This window comes from Bombina bombina, chromosome 2, assembly GCF_027579735.1.
Source record: "Bombina bombina isolate aBomBom1 chromosome 2, aBomBom1.pri, whole genome shotgun sequence".
Taxonomy (NCBI): Eukaryota; Metazoa; Chordata; class Amphibia; order Anura; family Bombinatoridae; genus Bombina; species Bombina bombina.
The window spans coordinates 499431884-499454736 of NC_069500.1; the positions used below are offsets into that span (position 1 = coordinate 499431884).

Genomic DNA, 22853 nt, shown 5'->3' on the forward strand with positions numbered 1-22853 from the left:
AGTTATATTGTAGCTATCTTAGGGGTTATTTTATAGGTAAGTATTTATTTTTAAATAGGAATAATTTAGTTAATAATAGTAATTTTATTTAGATTTATTTAAATACTATTTAAGTTAGGGGGTTGTTAGGGTTAGGGTTAGACTTAGGTTTAGGTGTTAATTCATTTAATATAGTGGCGGCAGTGTAGGGGGGGGCAGGATAGGGGTTAATAAGTTAGTAAGTTTATTTAGTTGTGGCAGGGTCCGGGAGCGGCTGTTTAGAGGTTAATAAGTATAATGTAGGCGATGGTGGTGTAGGGGTGACAGATTAGGGGTGTTTAGACTCGGGGTACATGTTAGGGTGTTAGGTGCAGATGTTCCCATAGGAATCAATGGGATATCGGGCTGCAGCGAACATGAGCTCTCGCTGCTGTCAAACTCCCATTGATTCCTATGGGATCGCCACCTCCAGGGCGGCGGATTGAAAACCAGGTACGCTGGGCCAGAAAAGTGCCGGGCGTACCTGCTAGTTCTTTGATAACAAGCAAAAGTAGTCAGATTGTGCCAAACTTGCGTTTGTCACATCTGGAGTGACGTAAGAATCGATCTGTGTCGGACTGAGACCAGCGGATCGTAGCTTACATCACTAGATTCTACTTTTTCCGGTATGTAGGGCTTGATAACTACAGCAAATCAGCCTCACCACAAATACGCTGCTGAATTCCAGCGTATTTGCGGTTGACGGCTTGATAACTAGAGGCCTATGGCTGTATTGGCATTTGTCTTGGCTTCTGTCCATTTACCATCCAAAAGTAAAAAGACCTCTTAATTACTGTACTAGTGCCCAGGGTTCACATGATAGGAAGATCTACTTACGCAGAAGAGCAGGGCCTCTCACTCTGGCTTTCATGTTCATTCTAGGGGGATAAACAATTAGTTTAGTGTGTAAAAGAATAAGTAATATCTCCATTTACAAAAAACCTAGATCAAGATTACAAGTGATGCACAATGGACTAGTGCAACAACGATTTTGCAATCCATTTTTCTTCCGCTGATATTACAAGTCGGAAGAAATCCCAATTGCGCAATAGTCCTTTCCGCATCAAATCATACCGTAATCTAAGAGCTCTTGTAAAGTGTTTTCTAAAACTAAAACGTTCACTTACACCCATATAACACTATTAACCCCTAAACCACCATCCCCCAAATCGCAAACAATAAATAAAAATATTAACCTCTAAACTGCCACCCCACATCACAAACTATCTAAAAAAACTATTAACCCCTAAACCGCCATTCCCCATATGACAATCTATCTAAATACTGTAAACTGTTAGCCCCTAAACCGCCACCCCCACATCAAAACTAAATAATCTATTAACCCCTAAACCGCCATTCCCCACATAACAAACTATCTAAATATACTGTTAACCCCTAAACCGCCACCCACACATCACAAACTATCTAAATAAACTGTTAACCCCTAAACCGCCACCCCCACATTGCAACTATCGAAAAAACTATTAACACCTAAACTGCCATCCTCCCACAATGCACAATGATAAACTAATGACTTAACCCCCTAACCTAATACCCCCTAACTTAACCCCAATTAAAATACCAATAAATTAAATTAAAACTATCCAAACTAACTTTGTTAACAGGTTAGATAGTTTGCGAAGTGTGGATGGCGGTTTAGGGGTTAACAGTTAATTTAGATAGTTTGAAATGGGGGGTGGCAGTTTAGGGGTAAATAGTTTATGTATGCACTTTGTGATGTGGGGGGATTACGGTTTAGGGGTTAGTAATTTTGTTTAGTGTTTGCATTGTGGGGGGATAGCGGATTAGGGGTTATTATTAGGCTAGATGCTTATGGTAGGGTTATTTTTTTCACCTTTTTGGTTGATTTTGTGAGTAGGGTGTTTTTTTACATTTTTTTTTCTCCATTGAATTCTATGAGAAAACTCATGCACGTGCATGCCAAAACCCTGCTAGCGATGTTTGCGGGTTTCGGACTACCGCTAGCGAAAATATATATTTTTTTCAACTTGTAATACTAGCGGATCCCGAGAATAACAAAAAAAACATATCGCTAGTGGTGTTTTAGCTAAAGGTAAATTTAGATTTGCCACGCGGCTTGTAATCTGGCCCCTAGTTTGGTGTGTTATAAATCATACCTATTATTATCACTATGTATGTATGTATGTATCTAGGTATGTATTTATTATTATTATTATTATTATTATTATTAATAATAATAATAGTCACAGCTGCATCATTAATACTAAATATATGTAGTAATACTAGAACTACTAATAAAACTAATTATTATTATTATTATTATTATTTGCTGTATTAACTTACCATAGAATGTATGTTATAATAATTAGAAGCTGTTCATTTGTACTACTACTATATTTACCAAGAGAAAAATCATAAACATGATGCAAGATTCAAAATAAATAACCGCTTACCTCAGAGTTCTCCATGCCAGTGCCTTGACCTTGTAGCTGTCAGTATAAATGAGAATCAACCCTAAAGGCAAAAAAAAAAAAAAAGATCTAATTTAAATAATTGTAACGTAATATGCACAGCCTGGATTAATACAAGAATGCAGTATGATTAACCCCAGGCCTTCAGATGGTCTTTAAATAATATATACAGAATAGAAAAAAAAACTCCTGCAGCATTTCATCATGTTGCCTCGCCCTTTGTAGCAGACACAGCTAAGTATAGTAATTAAAGAGATTAAGTGCTATAAATTCCCTTCTAGAACTTAAAACTGATTTCACCACCCCCAGAGAATATGTTTACTGCTAGCTTACAGTCTTCAGTAGAAGACAATATTTCACAATCCAATCATTAGCAAAACTGAGATCACTTTTATATTCAGTCATAGTCTGTGGAGTGACATAGAATTGCTGCCAAGTGACTCCCCTCCCTGAAATCCTTCTCATGCCTGTACCAGCATTCCACAGCCCTCAGGAAATGAAATGTGTGCTGTTTAAACAACTACAAAGCCGTGCAGCTTTATTTTAACAAATGCTGCAGTTAAATGAGATACCTAAAGTAGAACAACATATATGCTTTCTACAACATAATGATGGATTGTATTTACCAAGTAATGGCTCAGATTACAAGTTGTGTGCTAAAAAAATGTTTGGCACTCACGTGCAAATCCTGATAAAAGTAAACTTTAGCGTGGGCAGGTTAGCGCTCAAATTACTAGTTGAAAGTAAATTGTTTACGTGTGAGCTAAACCATATGCACGTTAACATCTGGACTTCGGATATCGCAACCCTTTTAACTTCTTCTCCCCATAGACTTTGTGTGGAAAGGGCTACAAAGTGTGTGTGCATGAGGAAGGGGTCTGCGAACTCCAAAACGTTACCTAATAAATAAGTACTTTTTTGAAAACCCAGTGAGTGCAAGCCTATGTTGAAAATTACTATATATATTTATATATATATACACACTAACCGCCCGCACAACATATTACCAAAAAAACACCTAACCTCCTGCACAAAGTATTAACAAAAAAAACTAACCACCCACACAAAATAATAACAAAAAAAACATAAACGCCTGCACAAAGTAGTAACAAAAAAACACCTAACCGACCGCACAAAATATTAACCCCAATTATATATAAAAAAACAAACTTAAAAGATTAAATTAAAGTAAATAAAAAAACTAATATATAAAAATAAAAAAAATAAAAAATCTAACATTACAAAAAAAAACACACTAAAATTACAAAAAATAAAAAAATCTAAAATTACAAAAATAAATAAACGAAATTATCCAAAATATTTTTTTTTAAACCTAAACTAATACCACTATAAAAAAGCCACCTCAATATAAAAACACCCCCTAATCTAACACTAAACTACCAATAGCCCTTAAAAGGGCATTTTGTAGGGCATTGCCCCAAGATTAACAGCTCTTTTACCTAAAAGGTTTTTTAACAAAAATACCCCCTAAAAGTAAATCCCCCACCCACACAACCCCCCAAAATAAAAAAAACTGGGTCTAAAAAAAAAAAAATACGATACCCATTGCCCCTAAAGGGGTATTTGTATGGGCATAGCCCTTAAAAGGGCAATCAGCTCTTTTGCTGCCCATTAAAATATACAAAATTTCTAATCTAAAAAAACCCCCCTAAATCTAACCCCAAAATAGGTACTCACAGTTCCTGAAGTCTAGTGGTGAAGGTCTTCTTCCAGGGTGGCGACATCTTCATCCAGCATGGGGAAATTTTCAATCTTCATCTGGAATGAAGGCAACGCAAATCGGAGGTGGCTGCAGAGCAGGACCGGCTATCGCAGAGCAGGACCGGCATGGAGGTTCCTCTTCATGCGATCGTCACCGCACACTGAAGATTGAATGCAAGGTACCCCATTTATATTGGGGTACCTTGCTTTCCTATTGGCTGAAATTTTTTAATCAGCCAATAGGATGAGAGCTACTGAAATCCTATCGGCTGATTTGAACAGCCAATAGGATTTCAGTAGCTCTCATCCTATTGGCTAATTTCAAAATGTCAGCCAATAGGAATGCAAGGTACCTAAATGGGGTACCTTGCATTCAATCTTCAGTGTGCGGTGGCAATTGCATGAAGAGGATCCTCCACACTGGAATATCTGCACGGCCGCCGTTCTTGTTCAGCGATCGCCAGTCCTGATCCGTGGTCACCTCTGCTCTGCGCCGCATTCGCTCTGGATGAAGAAAGAAGATGTCCCCGCGCTGGATGAAGATGTTTCCATCTGGAAGAAGACCTTCACCGCTAGACTTTAGGAATGGAAAGTACCTATTTTGGGGGTTAGACTTAGTTTTTGTTTTTTTGGGGTGTTTTTTTTTTTAGATTAGGGATTTTTTTATGGGCAGCAAAAGAGCTGATTGTCCATACAAATGTCCCTTTAGGGGCAATGGGTAGCTTAGGTTTTTTTTAGACTTAGGTTTTTTTTATTTTGGGGGGTTGTGTGGGTGGAGGGGTTTACTTTTAGGGGGTTCTTTGTTGTTTTTTAGGTAAAAGAGTTGTTCATTTTAGGGCAATGCTCTACAAAAGGCCATTTTAATAGCTATTTTTAGATTAGAGGGTGCTTTTATTGGGGGGGGGGGTATTTTTTATAGGGGCATTAGATTAAGTTTAATTTTTTTATTTTTGATAATTTCGTGAATTTTTTTCTGTATGCAGAAAGTGGTACACATTCCCTGCCCTGGGTGGATTTTAATTTCCTGCAAACCTCAATTAAAAAAAAAAAAAAACTGCCCTTGGGGCAGGCTTATTGTCTATTATATATATATATATATATATATATATATATATATATATATATATATATATATATATATATATATATATATATATAATACAAAGAAAAGTCCGGATCCTAAGTGAATATAAAACTTACACGTTATTGAAAAATCCAAGTAAAAGCACTGTGTATCAGCAGATAGAATTCATCAGACCAAACTGACATTCGTAACATAGACAGCTGGGCAATCTGCAGCTGGATGAAGGGAGCGCTAGTGTCTGGATACCTACAGCTTTTTGTCCTCAAGTGATGTCATCACACGCTCCATTGCGCCGTAGGGGAGAGGAAGCAGGAAGTGGCAGACGGGTAAGGCAGAGCGCAATGCTAGATCTTGTATCATATATATATATATTTATATATATATATATATATATATATATATATACAGTATATAGTCCACACACTAATACAATGATCTGTGATTTCTTTAAAAACTAAGACACTTGGTACTATGGTGATTCAAAACTCACTAGTCAGACATTATAAATTATTATGGTCACTGTCCATATTATATGATGTAGTATATTAATTATCAATATGCACATTTAAACATTAACTAAACTACTGGTTAATTATAGAATATTACATTTCATGAATCCCATTTTTAACATTTATACATTGACTCTTTCTAAATAAAGATGTACATTGAGCCCCCCTAGGATTAAGGGTGTTCAAAAGAAAGATCAACTTGGACTCCTTCTGTAAAATGTCCCCTATAACCTCCATGCAACAGTGGGGGAACATGATCTATTATGATGTAATGCAAATAAGCTACACTATGCTTTTTCTGCATGTATTGCTTCCCTACTGGCTGTTCTGATCTACCTTATTTTAGGACCACATGGATGGCAGATCTAGTATTTGCCATCCGTGTTCGCAGGTCATCCTCTGTCTTCCCTATATAAAATATTCCACATGGACAGTGTAACATGTACAAAATATATTTTGTAGTACATGTCACCCTGTGCCTGATGTAAAATTTCTTGTTCTTCCATGGGTGTGTAAAAAATTTACTTTGGGTTAACCCACTACAGGTATTGCATCCACTAAACTGGAAGCACCCCACTTACCATGTTGTTGTAGTGTAACACTGCTTGCAGTCTGTGCGCATCAATCTGTCTCTCAACAATCTCCCTCTCCTGAAACCCACAATTGGAGTTTGTGTTCCCTCAAAGGGTAATGTGGGGTCTGAGGCTAGAATCCACCAGTGATCTTTAATGGCTCTTGGAAAGCTAATTATTTCTGGTGCAAATGTTGTAGATAAAACTATTCGGTCAGCATTCTGTTTGGCCATCTTCTTGCATCTCTGTCTTATGGTAGCCTCTGGTTTCAAATTTAACCATCATCTTTCCCAACTGCTGCAACTTTAGGTGGTTTTCGCTGTTGTTGCGTACAGTGTACTGACTATGTCATCCCACAGAAAGAGGGAATGGCAGCAATAGAAACATGGATACAAATGTACCCTTATGTTGGTTCTCCTTGTGATACCATCTTACAGTTGTTGGAATACTGTTTGCAATACAACAATTTCAAATTTGAAAATTATTTTTATTTACAGATTTCGGGCATATCGATGGTGTCCAATATGGCCCCATTCTATGCCAATCTGTTCATGGCCCAGTTTGAGACACGACAGACCAATCTGTTCCGGGACACCAGGATAATTATGTTTTGAAGATAAATTGATGACTTATTCATTATTGGGGGGGGGGGTAGCCAGTTGGAATTGGAGCTGTGGTTTGATTAATTAAATAAGGTAAATCAACATCTACAATTTAAACTATCCTATCATCCGGAACACATTGATTTTCTGGATTTCTGGATTTACAAGTTTGGAGACACATTGAATACCACTTTGTTCCATAAAGAGACGGACAGAAATTCTATTTTGGAGGTAGCTGTCATCCAACAACCTAAAAAAGGCTTTACCTAAGTCACAATTTAAGAGAGTTGTGCGTAACAACAATGAAGACCACCTAAACTTGCAGCAGTTAGGAGAGATGAAGGTTTAGTTTGAAGCCAGAGGCTACAATAAGACACAGATGGAGGAGTCCTACTGTACCAGCATGTAGCTGACACAATCACAAGCACTGGAAAAGAAGATGGAAAAACAGAATGCTGACCAACTAGTTTTATCTACAACATTTACACCAAAAATAAATAAGCTTTCCAAGAGCCAATAAAGATCACTGGTGGATTCTATCCTCAGAGCCTGCATTACCCTTTGAGGGAACACAAACTCCAATTGTGGGCTTCAGGAGAGGGAGATCGTTAAGAGACTGATTGATGTGCACAAACTGCAAGCAGTGTTACACTTCAACAACATGGTTAAATACTGCAAAAGGTGGTGCTTCTGGTGTAGTGGATGCATTACCGGTAGAGGGTTAACCCAAAGTAAATGTTTTACACACCCATGGAAGAACAAGAAGTTTGAAATCAGGAACAGGGGGGCAAAATACATTCGTCTAGATTACGAGTCTTGCATTAGGCTTAAAAAGCAGCGTTGGCCGGTCCCAATGCTGCTTTTTAACGCCCGCTGGTATTACGAGTCCTGCAGGTACAGGTGTACCGCTCACTTTTTTGGCCAGACTTGGAAATACCGCAAATCCACTTACGTCAATTGCATATCTTATTTTTCCAATGGGACTTGCATAGCGCCGGTATTACAAGTCTTTCAAAAAGTGAGCGGTAGACCCTCTCCTGTCAAGACTGGTACCGCATTTAAAACTGAGTAGTTAAGAGTTTTACACTACAACGCCGTAGCATAAAACTCTTAAAAAAAGTACACTAACACCCATAAACTACCTATTAACTCCTAAACCGAGGCCCTCTCACATCGCAAACACTATAATAACATTTTTTAACCCCTAATCTGCCGAACCGGACATAGCCACCAATATAATAAATATATTAACCCCTAAACCGCTGCATTCCCGCCTAGCAAACACTAGTTAAATTTTATTAACCCCTAATCTGCCGTTTCTAACATCGCCGTAACCTACCTACATTTATTAACCCCTTAATCTGCCGCCCCCAATGTCGCGGCCACTATATTAAATTTATTAACCCCTAAATCTAAGTCTAACCCTAACACCCCCTAACTTAAATATAATTTAAATAAATCTAAATAAAAATAACTAAATTATTGCTATTTAAAACTAAATAATTACCTATAAAATAAACCCTAAGCTAGCTACAATATAACTAATAGTTACATTGTATCTAGCTTAGGGTTTATTTTTATTTTACAGGCAAGTTTGTATTTATTTTAACTAGGTAGAATAGTTATTAAATAGTTATTAACTATTTAATAACTACCTAGTTAAAATAAAGACGCATTTACCTGTAAAATAAAACCTAACCTAACTTTGTTACAATTACACCTAACACTACACTATAATTAAATTAATTCCCTAAATTAAATACAATTAAATACAATTAAATACAATTAAATAAAATTATCTAAAGTACAAAAACAAACAAACACTAAATTACAGAAAATAATAGACACATTTTTTAAACTAATTAAACCTAATCTAATCCCCCTAACAAAATAAAAAAGCCCCCCAACAAATAAAAAAAAGGCCTACCCTTCACTAAATTACAAATAGCCCTTAAAAGGGCCTTTTGCGGGGCATTGCCCCAAAGTTATCAGCTCTTTTACCTGTAAAAAAAAGTACAAATCCCCCCCAACATTAAAACCCACCACCCACACAACCAACCCTACTCTAAAACCCACCCAATACCCCCTTTAAAAAACCTAATACTAACCCCTTGAACATCACCTTACCGGGAGAAGTCTTCACCCAACCAGGCCGACGTCCTCAATGAAGCAGGGAGAAGTCGTCATCCAATCCGGGCGAAGTGGTCCTTCTATCAGCCAATCGGAAATAAGGTAGAAAAAATCCTATTGGCTGATGCAATCAGTCAATAGGATTGAACTTCAATCATATTGGCTGATACAATCAGCCAATAGGATTGAGCTGGCATTCTTTTGGCTGTTCCAATCAGCCAATAGAATGCCAGCTCAATCTTATTGGCTGATTGCATCAGCCAATAGGATTTTTTCTACCTTAATTTTGATTGGCTGATAGAATTCTATCAGCCAATCGGAATTGAAGGGACAACATCTTGGATGACGTCACTAAAAGGAACCATCATTTAGTAAGAAGAATTCGATGGAAGAGGATGCTCCGCGCCAAATGTCTTGAAGATGGACCTGCTCCACGCCAGATGGATGAAGATAGAAGATGCCGTCTGGATGAAGACTTCTGCCCATCTGGAGGACTACTTCTGCCCGTCTGGAGGACCACTTCTGCCGGTTTCGTTGAGGACTTTGGGCCGGTTGGCTGAAGACTTCTCCCGGTAAGGTGATCTTCAAGGGGTTAGTGTTAGATTTTTTTAAGGGGGTATTGGGTGGGTTTTAGAGTAGGGTTGGTTGTGTGGGTGGTGGGTTTTAATGTTGGGGGGATTTGTACTTTTTTTTACAGGTAAAAGAGCTGATTACTTTGGGGCAATGCCCCGCAAAAGGCCCTTTTAAGGGCTATTTGTAATTTAGTGTAGGGTAGGGCTTTTTTATTTTGTTAGGGGGATTAGATTAGGTGTAATTAATTTAAAAATCTTGTAATTTGTTTATTATTTTTGTAATTTAGTGGGGGTTTTTTTGTACTTTAGATAATTTTATTTAATTGTATTTAATTGTATTTAATTTAGGGAAGTAATTTAATTATAGTGTAGTGTTAGGTGTAATTGTAACTTAGGTTAGGTTTTATTTTACAGGTAAATGTGTCTTTATTTTAACTAGGTAGTTATTAAATAGTTAATCACTATTTAATAACTATTCTACCTAGTTAAAATAAATACAAACTTGCCTGTAAAATAAAAATAAACCCTAAGCTAGGTACAATGTAACTATTAGTTATATTGTAGCTAGCTTAGGGTTTATTTTATAGGTAAGTATTTTGTTTTAAATAGGAATTATTTAGGTAATAATAGTAATTTTATTTAGATTTATTTAAATTATATTTAAGTTAGGGGGTGTTAGGGTTAGGGTTAGACTTAGATTTAGGGGTTAATAACTTTAATATAGTGGCAGCGACGTTGGGAGATTCTGGGTTAAAAAGTGTAGGTAGTTTGCGGCAACATTGGGGGTGGCAGATTAGGGGTTAATAAATATAATGTAGGTGCTGGCGATGTCGGGGGCAGCAGATTTGGGGTTAATAAGTGTAAGATTAGGGGTGTTTAGACTCGGGGTTCATGTTAGGGTGTTAGGTGTAGACATAAATGTATTTTCCCCATAGGAATCAATGGGGCTGCATTAGGAGCTAATTGCTGCTTTTTTGCAGGTGTTAGTTTTTTTCAGCCGGCTCTCCCCGTTGATTCCTATTCGGAAATTGTGCATGAGCATGTTACACCAGCTCACCGCTAACGTAAGCAGCGCTGGTGTTGAGGTGAGATGTGGAGCAAAATTTTGCTCTACTATCACTTTTTTGCTGTTAACGACGGGTTTGTAAAACGCCTTAATACCAGCGCTGTCTGTAAGTGAGCGGTGAGCATAAAATGCTCGTTAGCACCGCATAGCCTCTAACGCAAAACTTGTAATCTAGGTAATTGTGTACATGTTACACTGTCCACATGGCAGATTTTATATAGGGAAGACCCAGGATGGCCTGCAAACACGGATGGCAAATCCTAGATCTGCCATCCATGTGGCCCTAAAAGAAGGTAGAGCAGAACAGCCAGTAGGAAAGCAATACATGCAGAACAAGCATAGTGTAGCTGATTTGTGTTACATCATAATAGATCACATTCCCCCACTCCTTTTACAGAAGGAGTCCAAGTGGATCTTTCTTTTGGACACCCTTAATCCTTGGGGGCCTTAATGTACATCTTGATATGCATTGTTTTATTTAGAAAGGGCCAACATTTTTAAATGATGACAATGGGATTAATGAAATGTAATATTCTAGAGTTAACCCTCTTATATTATCACCATGTAGTTTAGTAAATGTTTAATGCAATGTACAATGTAATGTGGTATAATATACTGTGCTAATATGAAACCAGAACTGTTTAAAGTTAAACAGGTACATATAGATATGGAATATACTATATCATAAAATAGGGACCGTGACCATAATATTTTATAATGTCTTACTAGTGAGTTTAGAATCACCATAGTACCAAGTGTCTTAGTATTTGAACAAATCACAGATCATTATATTAGTGTGTGGACTATAAGGGTTAATCTAAATAAGAAGTAGTTTGTAACAAAGACCAACTTGTTGTAATATAACCCTTTGTATTGCAGTTTACAACATGTGTGTCCTAGAGATCAGTGTATATACCTTAACTGGGATTGGTATAAGTTGCAATGCCTTTTTAATTTGCACTTGGCTTGATGTGGTATTTTTGACTTGTTGATGATTCCATACGGACCTTTGCACATGTACAGTTGTGCTAGGAGGAGGCCATAAGACAGATACGATGTGGGTGAGGTGGAGAGTATTTAGCTAAGATTCTTTGGGGTTAATTTATTAATGTGCGAGCGGACATGATATGATGTAGTGTATCATGTCCACTGCACATCGATAAATGCCAACAGCATACGTTCTTGTGAACTGCTGTTGAGATACCTCCCCTGCAGATTCACGTGCAATCAGCCTCTAGCAGGGGGTGTCAATCAACCCGATCGTATTTGATCGGGTTGATTTCTGTTTACCACCTCAGAGCAGGCGGATAGGTTATGGAGCAGCCTTCAGGAGCTTGATAAATTGACCCCTTTGTGTGATATATGTAATTTTGAGGACGGAGATGACCCCGAATACGCTAACCAAATAAAGTCACTATTAAAATATGAAGAGTGCCTTTCAACCCTGCTCTTTGTATATGAACACTTGAAGAACACCCGAGAGGCTGTCAAGGTATAGTGAGCGCTGGACCCTGGTGGATGAAGATATATATATATATATATATATATATATATATATATCTTAATCCACCAGGGTCCAGCACTCACTATACCTTGACAGCCTCTGGGGTGTTCTTCAAGTATATATTTTATATTTTTTATTTATTTTTTATATAAAGCAAAGTCCTGTGTAGGAATGCACACCATATATTTAGTATCAGCTGCCAGGGTGCAATGTCAAAACAGTATGTACTATGCAAAAAAAGGCAGCACTCACTGGTCATTTGTAAGTAAAAATTTAGCTTTTAATAATACATAGGAGCATAGGAGAGCATCTATGCTCTCATGGGGAACACCACATAGATGGTGTGACCACTTTGGATATACCTTTTGGGACATTTGAAAAAGATGCCAGTTAGGCATCGAAACGTCCCAAGATTTTAACTTTTTGTATTATTAAAAGCTAAATTTTACTTACAAATGACCAGTGAGTGCTGCCTTTTTTGCATAGTAAGTATATATATATATATATATATATATATTATATACACACACATACATATATATACACACATATAAACATAAATTTGCATATAAATACACATGAAAGGGCTCCAAGTTGTGTGTGTGTATATATATACAGTCATGGCCAAAAATATTGGCACCCCTGCATTTCTGTCAGATAATGCACCACTTTGCACAGAACAATGTTGCACTTGCAATTACAAATGCTTAGGCATTCTCATGTTTATTTATTTTGTTTGTGTTAGTATGACACAAAAAGTAGAGAAAAAAAAGCCAAATCTGACACATCCCACGCAAAACTCCAAAAATGGACTGGACAAACTTACTTGCACCAACTCAAAATTGTAAAAAATAATTTTATTCCAAGTATGTGATGCTCCTGCTATTTGCAATTAAACTCACCTGTATCAATTAACATGTGTTGACAATATAGAACTCACACCAGCAGCCAGTTAAAATGGTGAAAAATGTACTCAACCTTTCTGTTGTGTGTCTCTGTGTGCCACACTGAACATGAAAAAGAGAAAGAGCAGCAAATAATTGTCTGAGGATTTGAGAACAAAAATTGTGGAAAAGCATGGACAATCTCAAAGTTACAAGTCCATCTCCAGAGATCTTAATGTTCCTGGGGCAAACCGGAAGCAGAGGTTATGAAGCAGTGGTCTAAAGACCACTGCTCCATAACCTGTCCACATGTTCTGAGGTGGTGGACAGAAATCAACCCAATCGAATACGATCAGGTTGATGATTGGCCGCAAATCTGCAGGGGGCTACATTGCAACAGCAGTTCACAAAAACTGCTGGTGCAATGATAAATACTGAGAGCGTATGCTGTCAGCATTTATCAATGTGCAGCGGACATGATCTGCTATATCGATCATGTCAGCTTGCACAATAATAAATAGTCCCCCCTGTGTCCACTATGCTCAACATTGTCAAAAAGTTTATAGCCCATAGCACTGTAGCTAATCTCCCTGAACATGGACGAAAGAGAAAAATTGATCAAAGATTGCAACAAAGGATTGTTTGAATGGTGGATAAAGAACTTTGTTAAACTTCCAGACAAATTTAAGCTGACCTTCGGGCACAGGGTACAAATGTGTCAGCTCGCACTATACGTCGCCATCTAAATGAAAAGGGACGCTATGGTAAGAGAAACAGGAGGACCACACTGCTGACACAGAAACATAAAAAAGCCAGATTGGAGTTTGCCAAACTTACCTGAGGAAGCCAAAATCATTTTGGGAGAATGTGCTATTTTGGTTAAGCCCATCATTCTACTGTTTCTAGAAAAATAAATAAGGCTTTTAAAGAAAAGAGTACAGTCCCTACAGTCAAACATGGTGGAGGTTCACTAATGTTTTGGGGTTGTTTTGCTGCTTCAGGCACTGGATGTCTTGACCGTGTGCATGGCATTATGAAATCTGAAGACTATCAAATAATTCTGTGGTGCAATGTAGGGCCCAGTGTCAGAAAGTTGGGTCTACATCAGAGGTCATGGGTCTTACAGCAGGACAATGACCAAGTTGACGATGGATGGAAGCATCCTAATCCACTGATGAAAACGAACATCATTTTTTTTTAACACTAAAGACTAAATAATTTTTATTGGTATAACATTTCTGTATTATTTATGAATGAGAGGGCCATTTATTGAGGTAGATTTAGGCAAATGTAGAATTGTACATCTTTTTATTTTGACCTAATAAAATGGTATCACGCTATGCATCCTTTTTTTCCTGCTTTTCTTCTGATCCTCATTCACTAGCCCAAAGGTAATCCTGGGTAAAGGTGACCTTAAGAAAGAAAAACCTCTGCCATATTTCAGGAGACAGGAAAGATCATATTACAGACTTCTGCCATCTATACCAAACATGTGGCACTTACCTCATTTGGATTGAGTTTTTTTCAAGTAAGTGGATCTCTTAAGGGGGATACTTGAGTATGTGACCCAAGGTTACAACAACTTTGATTCCTCAGTGCAATCCTAATTTGCTGCTCTATTTTTCTTACTAAAGGGTTAACCAAACCCTTGAATTCTAGGATTTAATGGCTGCTTGTATTAACATTTGTTGTAATTTGATATCAGTGTACTTCATACCCATTTATGTTTGTACTTATCTATGCATACGTCATTTTAGCACTTTGGGGCTTATTTTGGTTTGGTTTCCAAATATTCAACAGGTGGTCAACAGCTGCAATTGCCAAAAACCAATGGCAAAACTTTGCCTGTCTGCTGTTTCTGAACAAAGGGTACCCCAGAGAAACTTTTTCAACCATGTATAACCATTTGTCTTATAACTGCATTAGTTGTGTGTGAAATAACAAATACAAATGACAATGGATACAGAAGTACACAGTGAATCACTCATGCTATAAACATGCAGATAGTAAAAAATAGTCTTGAAAGAAAATCTTCACTGCTTACATAACCCCTTCTGACTGAAAGCCCGTGGTAAGAAAAAGAAACAGGTTTTACCAAACTATTCTAAGTAACACTAAGACGCAGGATAATCCTGTCAATGAATGGTGAATATAGGACACCTGAGGTTATCAGACTGATACAACTAAAAGATATGTTGTTTTGGAATATGTTTGTGGTTTGTATACATCTAATAGAAAAATAATTAAATGTAAATATATTGGTTAAAATAAAACATATATTTTAAGTTCGAATTTTCTTGATTCTTTCAAACTGAAATGAACTACTCTTATTTTTTTCAGTAAAAAAATATATATTTTACATATATGGCAGTACATTTGCATAAACCTTGTTTTAGAAAAAAAACAAAATAACAAGTTATGCAGTGTAGGGCTTAGTATAAGCCTGGAGCAGTCTAAGGGTTAAGGCTGTAGGAGAGTGGGTTAGAAGAGAGAGGGAAGGTGCTGGGTGCAACATTGTTGCAATTTAGGGTAGGCCCCTCCTTACCAGTAGATAAGCCAAGTTCTCCCTTGCAACTTCCTCTTCTTCTCCGGATCCTGGCTGAAGCAGTTTTTTCTTAGCAGTTCTGTCATCACCAGCGCAGCTATGCATCGTTCCAGGCATTCTACTCTGCCTCCCAGACGTTACCAGTCGGAACAGGAACCTCCTGCACCTGCAAAAGAAAAAATAAAGATAAGTGTTCAATCTATTTCTGAGGATGATTTAGATATCATTCCCCCAACTCAATATACTACTGTTGTGTCAGCCCAGGTTCATAATGTGGAAGAGCAGGGACCTATTGATATTGAGTTAGCTCAGGAATCCCCCACACAGCAAGCATTGCAGACCCAGCAGGTTAATTTACCCCTTGATAGTGTACAGGCCTCATTTCTTAGTGCTGTACCCCCTGCTGCTATGTCAGCAGTTTCTGACCTATTGAAAAACATAATAACCGCAATGGCTGCAGCCTCCCCAGGGCCCAGTGTGACACCAGCTGTTTTCCCTCCTGATCCTTCTAGTCAGGATCCGGATCCTGCTTTAACCCCCAGCAGCCATCGCCCTTTCACACCTCTCATTGAGGCACCACACGTGGCAACACGCGATCCCCAGCCCGGCCGGAACATGGCCTCTGTAACGGCCCCTCAGCCCTCAACACCCGGACTTGCCCCTAGGCGCACCATACCCGAGGCCCATGCCACCCCAGGGCCTATGCTGCTCCCCCCGGGGCCTAGCGATCTCCTTCGCCAGCCGCGTGGTCCGGGTCCGACTTCCGGTGTTAACGCCATGTTAGTGACGTCACCGGAAGCGGACATCGGCACTTCCGGCTTGGCAGATTCCCGCGCGGTCGCAAGGACATCGGCTCCCGGGGCAACGCCACTTGCAGGTGAGCACCGAGAGCCGTCCTTGGCCGTTGGCGGGTTATCAGTGGGGGGTCGGAGGGGCATTAGCAGCGCAAGCAAACAGCGCAAGCGAACAGCACATTTGAACGTTAATCCTCAGGGGCATCAAAGGGGTCGCTCCATCATAAGAGGTAGTACCAGGCAGATAGCCAGTGATAGGGGTAGGGGGACACGCAGAGTTAACCCTTCCAGGGCAATGAGGCCATTACAGTTTTTACAAATGGGAGATAACGCAAATGCTGTTCAGCAGGCCGCTCCCGATATTATTAACCCACACAGGGCTGATAGTGGTTTAGTACAAGCGGCCGCTCAGCCGCATGATATTGTCATTAATACACATATGTCTGATAATAGTCTGCATGTGAATCAAGGCAATGATCGCAGTATGCATGTGAATCAAAACATTGAGCATCATTTACCGTCTCATCATTTACCATCCCCCATTGGTGTGAATGCGGTTTTGAATGGTGTGAACGTACAAGCAGCAACTCAGGGATATAATACACCCCTGGTTGGCATACATAATGCAAATGTGCAATCTTTAGGCCAGCTACAACATCCCATTATGTTAGGCATACAAGGAGTACAACCCCTTGCTCAGGGTATCCACTCCCCCATTGCAGCCACGCAGGGCGCTCATGCACACTCATTAAACCATGCACAATCAATAAGCCAGGCAAGCCATAACCCTATTGTAGACCAGCAGGGTGTGAATGCTCAGACATCTGCGAATGGACAGTCAGCGAGTCAGGGGTTTCATACACCGCTTCATATAGCTCATCCACCCCTTGCTACTGATAATCCAGACACATCCATTGGGCAAAGTGCTCGCCAAATTCTTTCTCTTTTGCAGGGGGCAATTGGATCACAAAGTGCAGAAAAAACACGGACCAACACTGCCACAGTCATGAGTGGGGCGGATGCAGGAGTAGCAGGCAGCATTACAGCAGGAGCAGCAGCCACCACTTCCACTGCACAGCAAGGGTCTTCAGGACTCGCCCTCCAAAACCAGCAAGCAGGCCAGCCCGTTTCCAGCATGGGTCAGGGACCTCCTGCCATTAGTCACGGTGAGAATGCTTTATTTACACACAATGACCATTCTTCCTCTGACTCATCCTCTTCTGACTCAGGGTCTGAGACTGACTCTTCCTTGGGTTTACAAGGGGCAGGTCAGAAGAAAATGTTTAGAATGATTAAGAAAATTTTAAAGAGGGGGGTCAAGCCAGATAATAAGCAGGACAGCGCCAGTAACACCGCCCCGCAAAACCCACCTACAGAGGTGCCAGCTGAACCTCTCCCTACCAGGGCCATCTCCGAAAGGCGAGCAGCCCTTTATGGGGACGCAAGCCCAGGAAAAATATACTCATTGCATAGACACCTGCGCAAAAAGGTGGTCAGTAGGATTCACCGTGGAAAATATGTTAATATATTTGACCTTTCGGTGGAGGCGTATAGGCAGAGAGAGAGGAGCGCTGAGGGAACAGGGCCTAAAAAATTTAAACGCCCAGACACTTTTGATGAGTGGCTCCAGTGCTTCAGGGTTTTTTCCTCCTGTTATATCGAAAAGTACCCCTCCCAGAGTTTGCCTATCCTAAAATACACGGACAATATTCACTGGATTCAGCGTAATCACAGTGAAGGTGTGTGGAGGGAATATGATGCTGAGTTCAGGAGGAAAATGGCAGGAAATCCTTCCCTGACTTTTGACTCTACTGATAACCAGTTGTGGCAGCGAATGGACCCAAAAGGGGGTGCACCCGCTGCCGTAACTTCAACTCAGCAATCAGCGCAGCAGTCCTTTCGTAATACCAGAAGCAGGAAACGGGGGGGAACCTGCTGGCCCTTCCAGGACAAAAAATGCGACAAGGGTAGCGCATGCACCTTCAGACACATCTGCAGGTACTGCTCTGGTCCACACCCTGGCAGTGACTGCATCAAGCGAAGGGACCAGACCAATAAGCCCCCTTCAGCAAACTTGGGCCAGAAAGGCGGAAACGCCAATTAAGGTACATGCCATGGCACCATGGTTGTGGGCTTACCCAGACCAGGCGGCGGCACGTATGTTATGGGAGGGTTTTTCATTTGGTTTTCATATCCCCACATTTAGGCAAATCAAGGGTAAGAGATTTAATAGGAACCTTATTTCAGCATACCAACACCCCGAAGTAGTGAGGGATAAAATTAATAAAGAAGTGACTTTAGGGCGAATGGCTGGCCCCTTTGCTGCCCCACCTTTACCTGATTTGGTCATTTCCCCGTTGGGGGTGGTTCCCAAGAAAGAGCCAGGGAAGTTTCGCCTCATTCAGCACCTGTCGTACCCAAAAGGTAGCTCAGTCAATGATGCCATTGACCCCCAACTCAGCTCGGTGCGCTATCAATCCTTTGATAGCGCACTAGACCTGGTCAGGAGGGCGGGTCATGGTGCTCTATTGGCGAAACTAGACATTGAGTCGGCATTTAGGCTTCTTCCACTCCACCCCTCAGTTTTCCATCTAATGGGTTGTAAGTTTGCAGGTGTGTACTACGTGGATCGCTGCCTGCCCATGGGCTGCTCTTTGTCATGCGCCTTGTTTGAAGCGTTCAGTAGTTTCCTTCATTGGGTCGTAGCTTCAGAAGTGGGCAGCGATCCCATAGCACACTACCTGGACGATTTTCTTATTGTAGGGAGAGCAGGCTCCGATGATTGTTTATCCACAATGAACATCATGCGCAGCGTCATGAGACATTTCGGGGTGCCCCTGGCAGAGGACAAAACGCAAGGCCCCGCGTCCTGTTTAGTTTTCCTGGGAATCGAAATCGACACCCAGGCTCGGCTCTGTAAGTTGCCACCTGATAAAGTTCAGGGCATGCTTGAGGCGGTCAGAGCGGCAGTCTCTAATGCAGTTATTTCCCTGAAACAGTTACAATCCCTGTTAGGTTTGCTTAATTTCGCTTGCAGAGTTATCCCCATGGGTCGGGTTTTTAACCGTAGACTGGAAAGACAGCTTAGTGGTAGGTCAAACCCGAAATCAAAGATAACCCTAGGGAGTGAATTGCTGGCTGACCTAGTAGTCTGGGAACAGTTTCTCACGCGATTTAACGGGATTCGGGTCTGGCGTACCCCTCCCATGTCAAGCCAGTTACTGCACCTTTTCACTGACGCAGCTGGATCGCACGGTTACGGGGCCTATTTCCAGGGAGAGTGGAGCGCGGAGCCCTGGCCGGAGTCCTGGGCCCCGGCGGGCCTTACTCGAAACCTGACTCTCCTGGAGCTATTCCCCGTGGTCTTGGCGGTCGAGCTGTGGGGTGGGAAGTTGTCAAACAGGACTGTTGTGTTCTGGACAGACAACATCAGTGTGGTTTTTGCGATCAATAACTTGTCAGCCACCTCAGCAAAGGTCATTACCTTGCTGCGCCACCTGGTGTTGCGCTGTCTGGACCTTAACATCCAGTTCCAGGCCCGTCATGTCCCGGGCGTTAACAATGTTGTAGCTGACGCCCTGTCACGATTCGAATGGGTGACATTTCGCAAGTTAGCCCCCACAGCTGCAGCCGTGGGTTTACGCTGTCCTGATTTCCTTTGGTAGCTCGTCCTTCCTGGATAGCCTTACTGCCGTTGGTCCGCTCCTCCTTAGCACCATCCACTTGGCACGCCTATGCCCGCATGTGGTCTGAATGGGACAATTTCTGTGCGTCCAGGGGAGCCGACGCTGCTCAGGGGTCTAGGGACAACTTACATGATTGGCTGGTGAGTTTGCATGCCGCTGGGGCCCGTCAGGGGGCAATACAATCCAAATTGGCCGCCCTCTCATTTTTCTATAGGGCATTAGCCATTCCTGACCCAACCAATTCCTTTTTTATTAGGCAGGTGATCAAGGGTTGGGGCAGATCGCAGCAGCGGAAAATAGACACGCGCGAACCCATCACCCGCGACCGCCTGGAGCGATTGCTCTTGGCGCTCGACGTGGTCTGTAGATCAGATTTTGAAGCCCTACTCTTCAAAGCTGCGTTTAATCTGGCCTTTGCCGCCGCTCTTAGAGTTAGCGAGGTAGTAGCACCCTCCAAGCAGGCGTCAGGGGCAGGTATACAACTGCAACATGTTAGAGCTGCCCCTGATTCCTTACTTCTTTTTCTGCCGCGATCAAAGACAGATCAGGAGGGTAAGGGAACCTGGATCCCCGTTCACCCTCAGGTGAACAGCGCATGCTGCCCGGTTAACTGCGTTAACCTTTACCTGGCTCAAAGGCCGCCTGGCCCGGGGCAATTCCTGGTCCATGCGGACGGCAGATCCCTTTCCAAATTTCAGTTCGGTAGGGTCCTAAAATTGGCGGCAGTCCAGGCGGGGCTGGACGCTAGCAGACTCGCCCCGCACTCTTTTCGCATAGGGGCCGCGACTAACGCTGCGCAAGCGGGCTCCTCGTGCGAGGACATAAAACGTATTGGGCGTTGGCGGTCCAATTGTTTCAGAACCTATGTCCGTCCAATTGTTTAATGTTTAGTTGTTAATTCAGGATACTAAACTGTTTGTCTCCACAGGCACTACCCCCGGGGTGAAGCGAATCTGGATTGTGGGCCACTCCTTTGTCCACTGGGCCTCCCTACGCTGTGCGTCCCTCCCATTTGGCCAATCCCTAGGTCTCCCTCCCAACAAGGCATCCGTTAGGTGGTTGGGTGATAGGGGGATGTGCTGGCCCCAATTAGCAGGAACCATATCTGAGGCCCTGGTACGCTGGGGGAAGCCTCACATTATTATTCTTCACCTAGGGGGTAACGATGTGGGGGCCATACCAGTTTTACAGTTGATTAAGGTTATGCAGGCAGACATTGGGTGGCTAAGAGTACGCATCCCGGGGGCCATGATAGGGTGGTCCCATATAATACCCCGTCTCCACTGGAGGCATATGTCGGCCCATACGGCGGCATACCGGGTTAGGAAGAAGATCAATGCGTCTGTAGCGAAAACCGTCACTGGGTCAGGTGGCTTCGTGGTACGGCACGAAGCCATTTCGGCTGATAGAACCGAGCTATATAGAAGGGATAAAGTTCACCTTTCAGATGTGGGGCTGGATTTATTCATAGGGGACATTCAGAGAGCTCTGTTACCCCTCCTGTAAATCGGGTCGTGGGTTGGCGGCAAGGGTACCATTAAAATGCTTCCTTGTGGCGGGAGATCCTCGGTCCGGTTGCGCAGGAGAAGGTCGCTAGGGGTGAGTGATGGCCAGACTTCCGGGGAGGGGGGTAGGCCCTCACGTGCACGTGACGGTAACCCTCCTTCCTCCCTTTTTGAGGGATGGTCACGTGATCTCTGCAACCCCTCAGCGTCATCTCCTTAGGGCAGAGACCCCTCTGCTGCTGTTCCCGTTGGGCCGGTGATCTCCTGCTGTTCTGGGTAGCTGATCTCTATGCCGCCATATATATTTTCAGTTCTATCAGTTCTATCTAGTTTGTTAGGTTAATAAAATTTTATGGCCTGTGACGGTCACAAAATTTTCCCATAAAAAGTTTGTCTGTGGTTATTTCGCACTACATTCTCATGTACATAGTTATTTAATTAAGTTATGTTAAATCCTCTCCTCTGTGAAGAAGGATCCGGTAAGCATTTAATCCCTTATAGACAAAACATGATAATCTGCACTTTCGTTAATAGAGTGACATTTAAAAAACGTTTAAATCTAGTTTATAAAGCTACCACAGTTTGATTCATATATAGATTCATATTCCAGCCGTTAAGTAGAATATTATTCACATGGCTGTTGTAAGATTCAAGAAAGGCCCTTGTGCTTTATTATTTTTTATGTTCTTTCAAATTTCTTGTTTCAATATAAACATTATTTTTCTTTCATTTTTACACACTTTGGTGTGCTTATATTCTATATGCCCAGATTCCTGTCTAGTATAGTAATGATCTGTTTTTAATGAGGCATTGGGGATTATGAACAGCGAAGCTATTTTTAAAGCAAAAAGAATATAAAAGATCCTGGAAACAAGTCATTAGAATTAATACACAAATAGAGTTTCACATTAAACATGGGGCTGTAATTATTTATCTTTATTGGCATTCATATTGTTCTTTAAAAGCTTCTACATCCTGTAAAGAGCAACAACAGGTTACCTAAATTGCATATACACAAAAACCAAGGACGCTATGGTAAGTTGCACATGTTTACCAGAAAAAAAAAATCAAAACAAAAAATCTAAAGTATAATTGTACTCTACAATATTTATTGTATTCCTTTAATTTTCATTAACCCATATAAAGCAATAAGTAAAGTTTTTAGTGCCAGTAGTGTATGTAGATCATTGATCATTATTACTTGACT

General features: G+C 41.2%; 2 protein-coding genes across 3 annotated transcripts in view; one reads left to right on the plus strand and one right to left on the minus strand.

Annotated features, from left to right (window-relative positions):
• PLA2G4C (phospholipase A2 group IVC) overlaps positions 1-2912 on the minus strand; it is a 153981-nt gene extending 151069 nt beyond the window's left edge. For both annotated transcript variants that reach the window (XM_053702236.1, XM_053702235.1), the window contains exons 1-2: positions 2454-2912; positions 856-896 (exon numbers count right to left, since the gene is read on the minus strand). In XM_053702236.1, coding sequence (XP_053558211.1) covers positions 856-896; positions 2454-2468 — 56 coding nt within the window. In that variant the 5' untranslated portion in view covers positions 2469-2912. The remainder of the gene's footprint in view (positions 1-855; positions 897-2453) is intronic.
• A 12880-nt stretch (positions 2913-15792) lies between these two features.
• Positions 15793-22048, plus strand: LOC128649145 (uncharacterized). Its single transcript, XM_053702238.1, has 3 exons — positions 15793-17621; positions 20121-20281; positions 21070-22048. Exons 1-3 carry the CDS (start codon positions 16070-16072, stop codon positions 21085-21087), a joined length of 1731 nt encoding a protein of 576 aa, XP_053558213.1. The 5' UTR covers positions 15793-16069; the 3' UTR covers positions 21088-22048.
• The last annotated feature ends 805 nt before the right edge of the window (positions 22049-22853 follow it).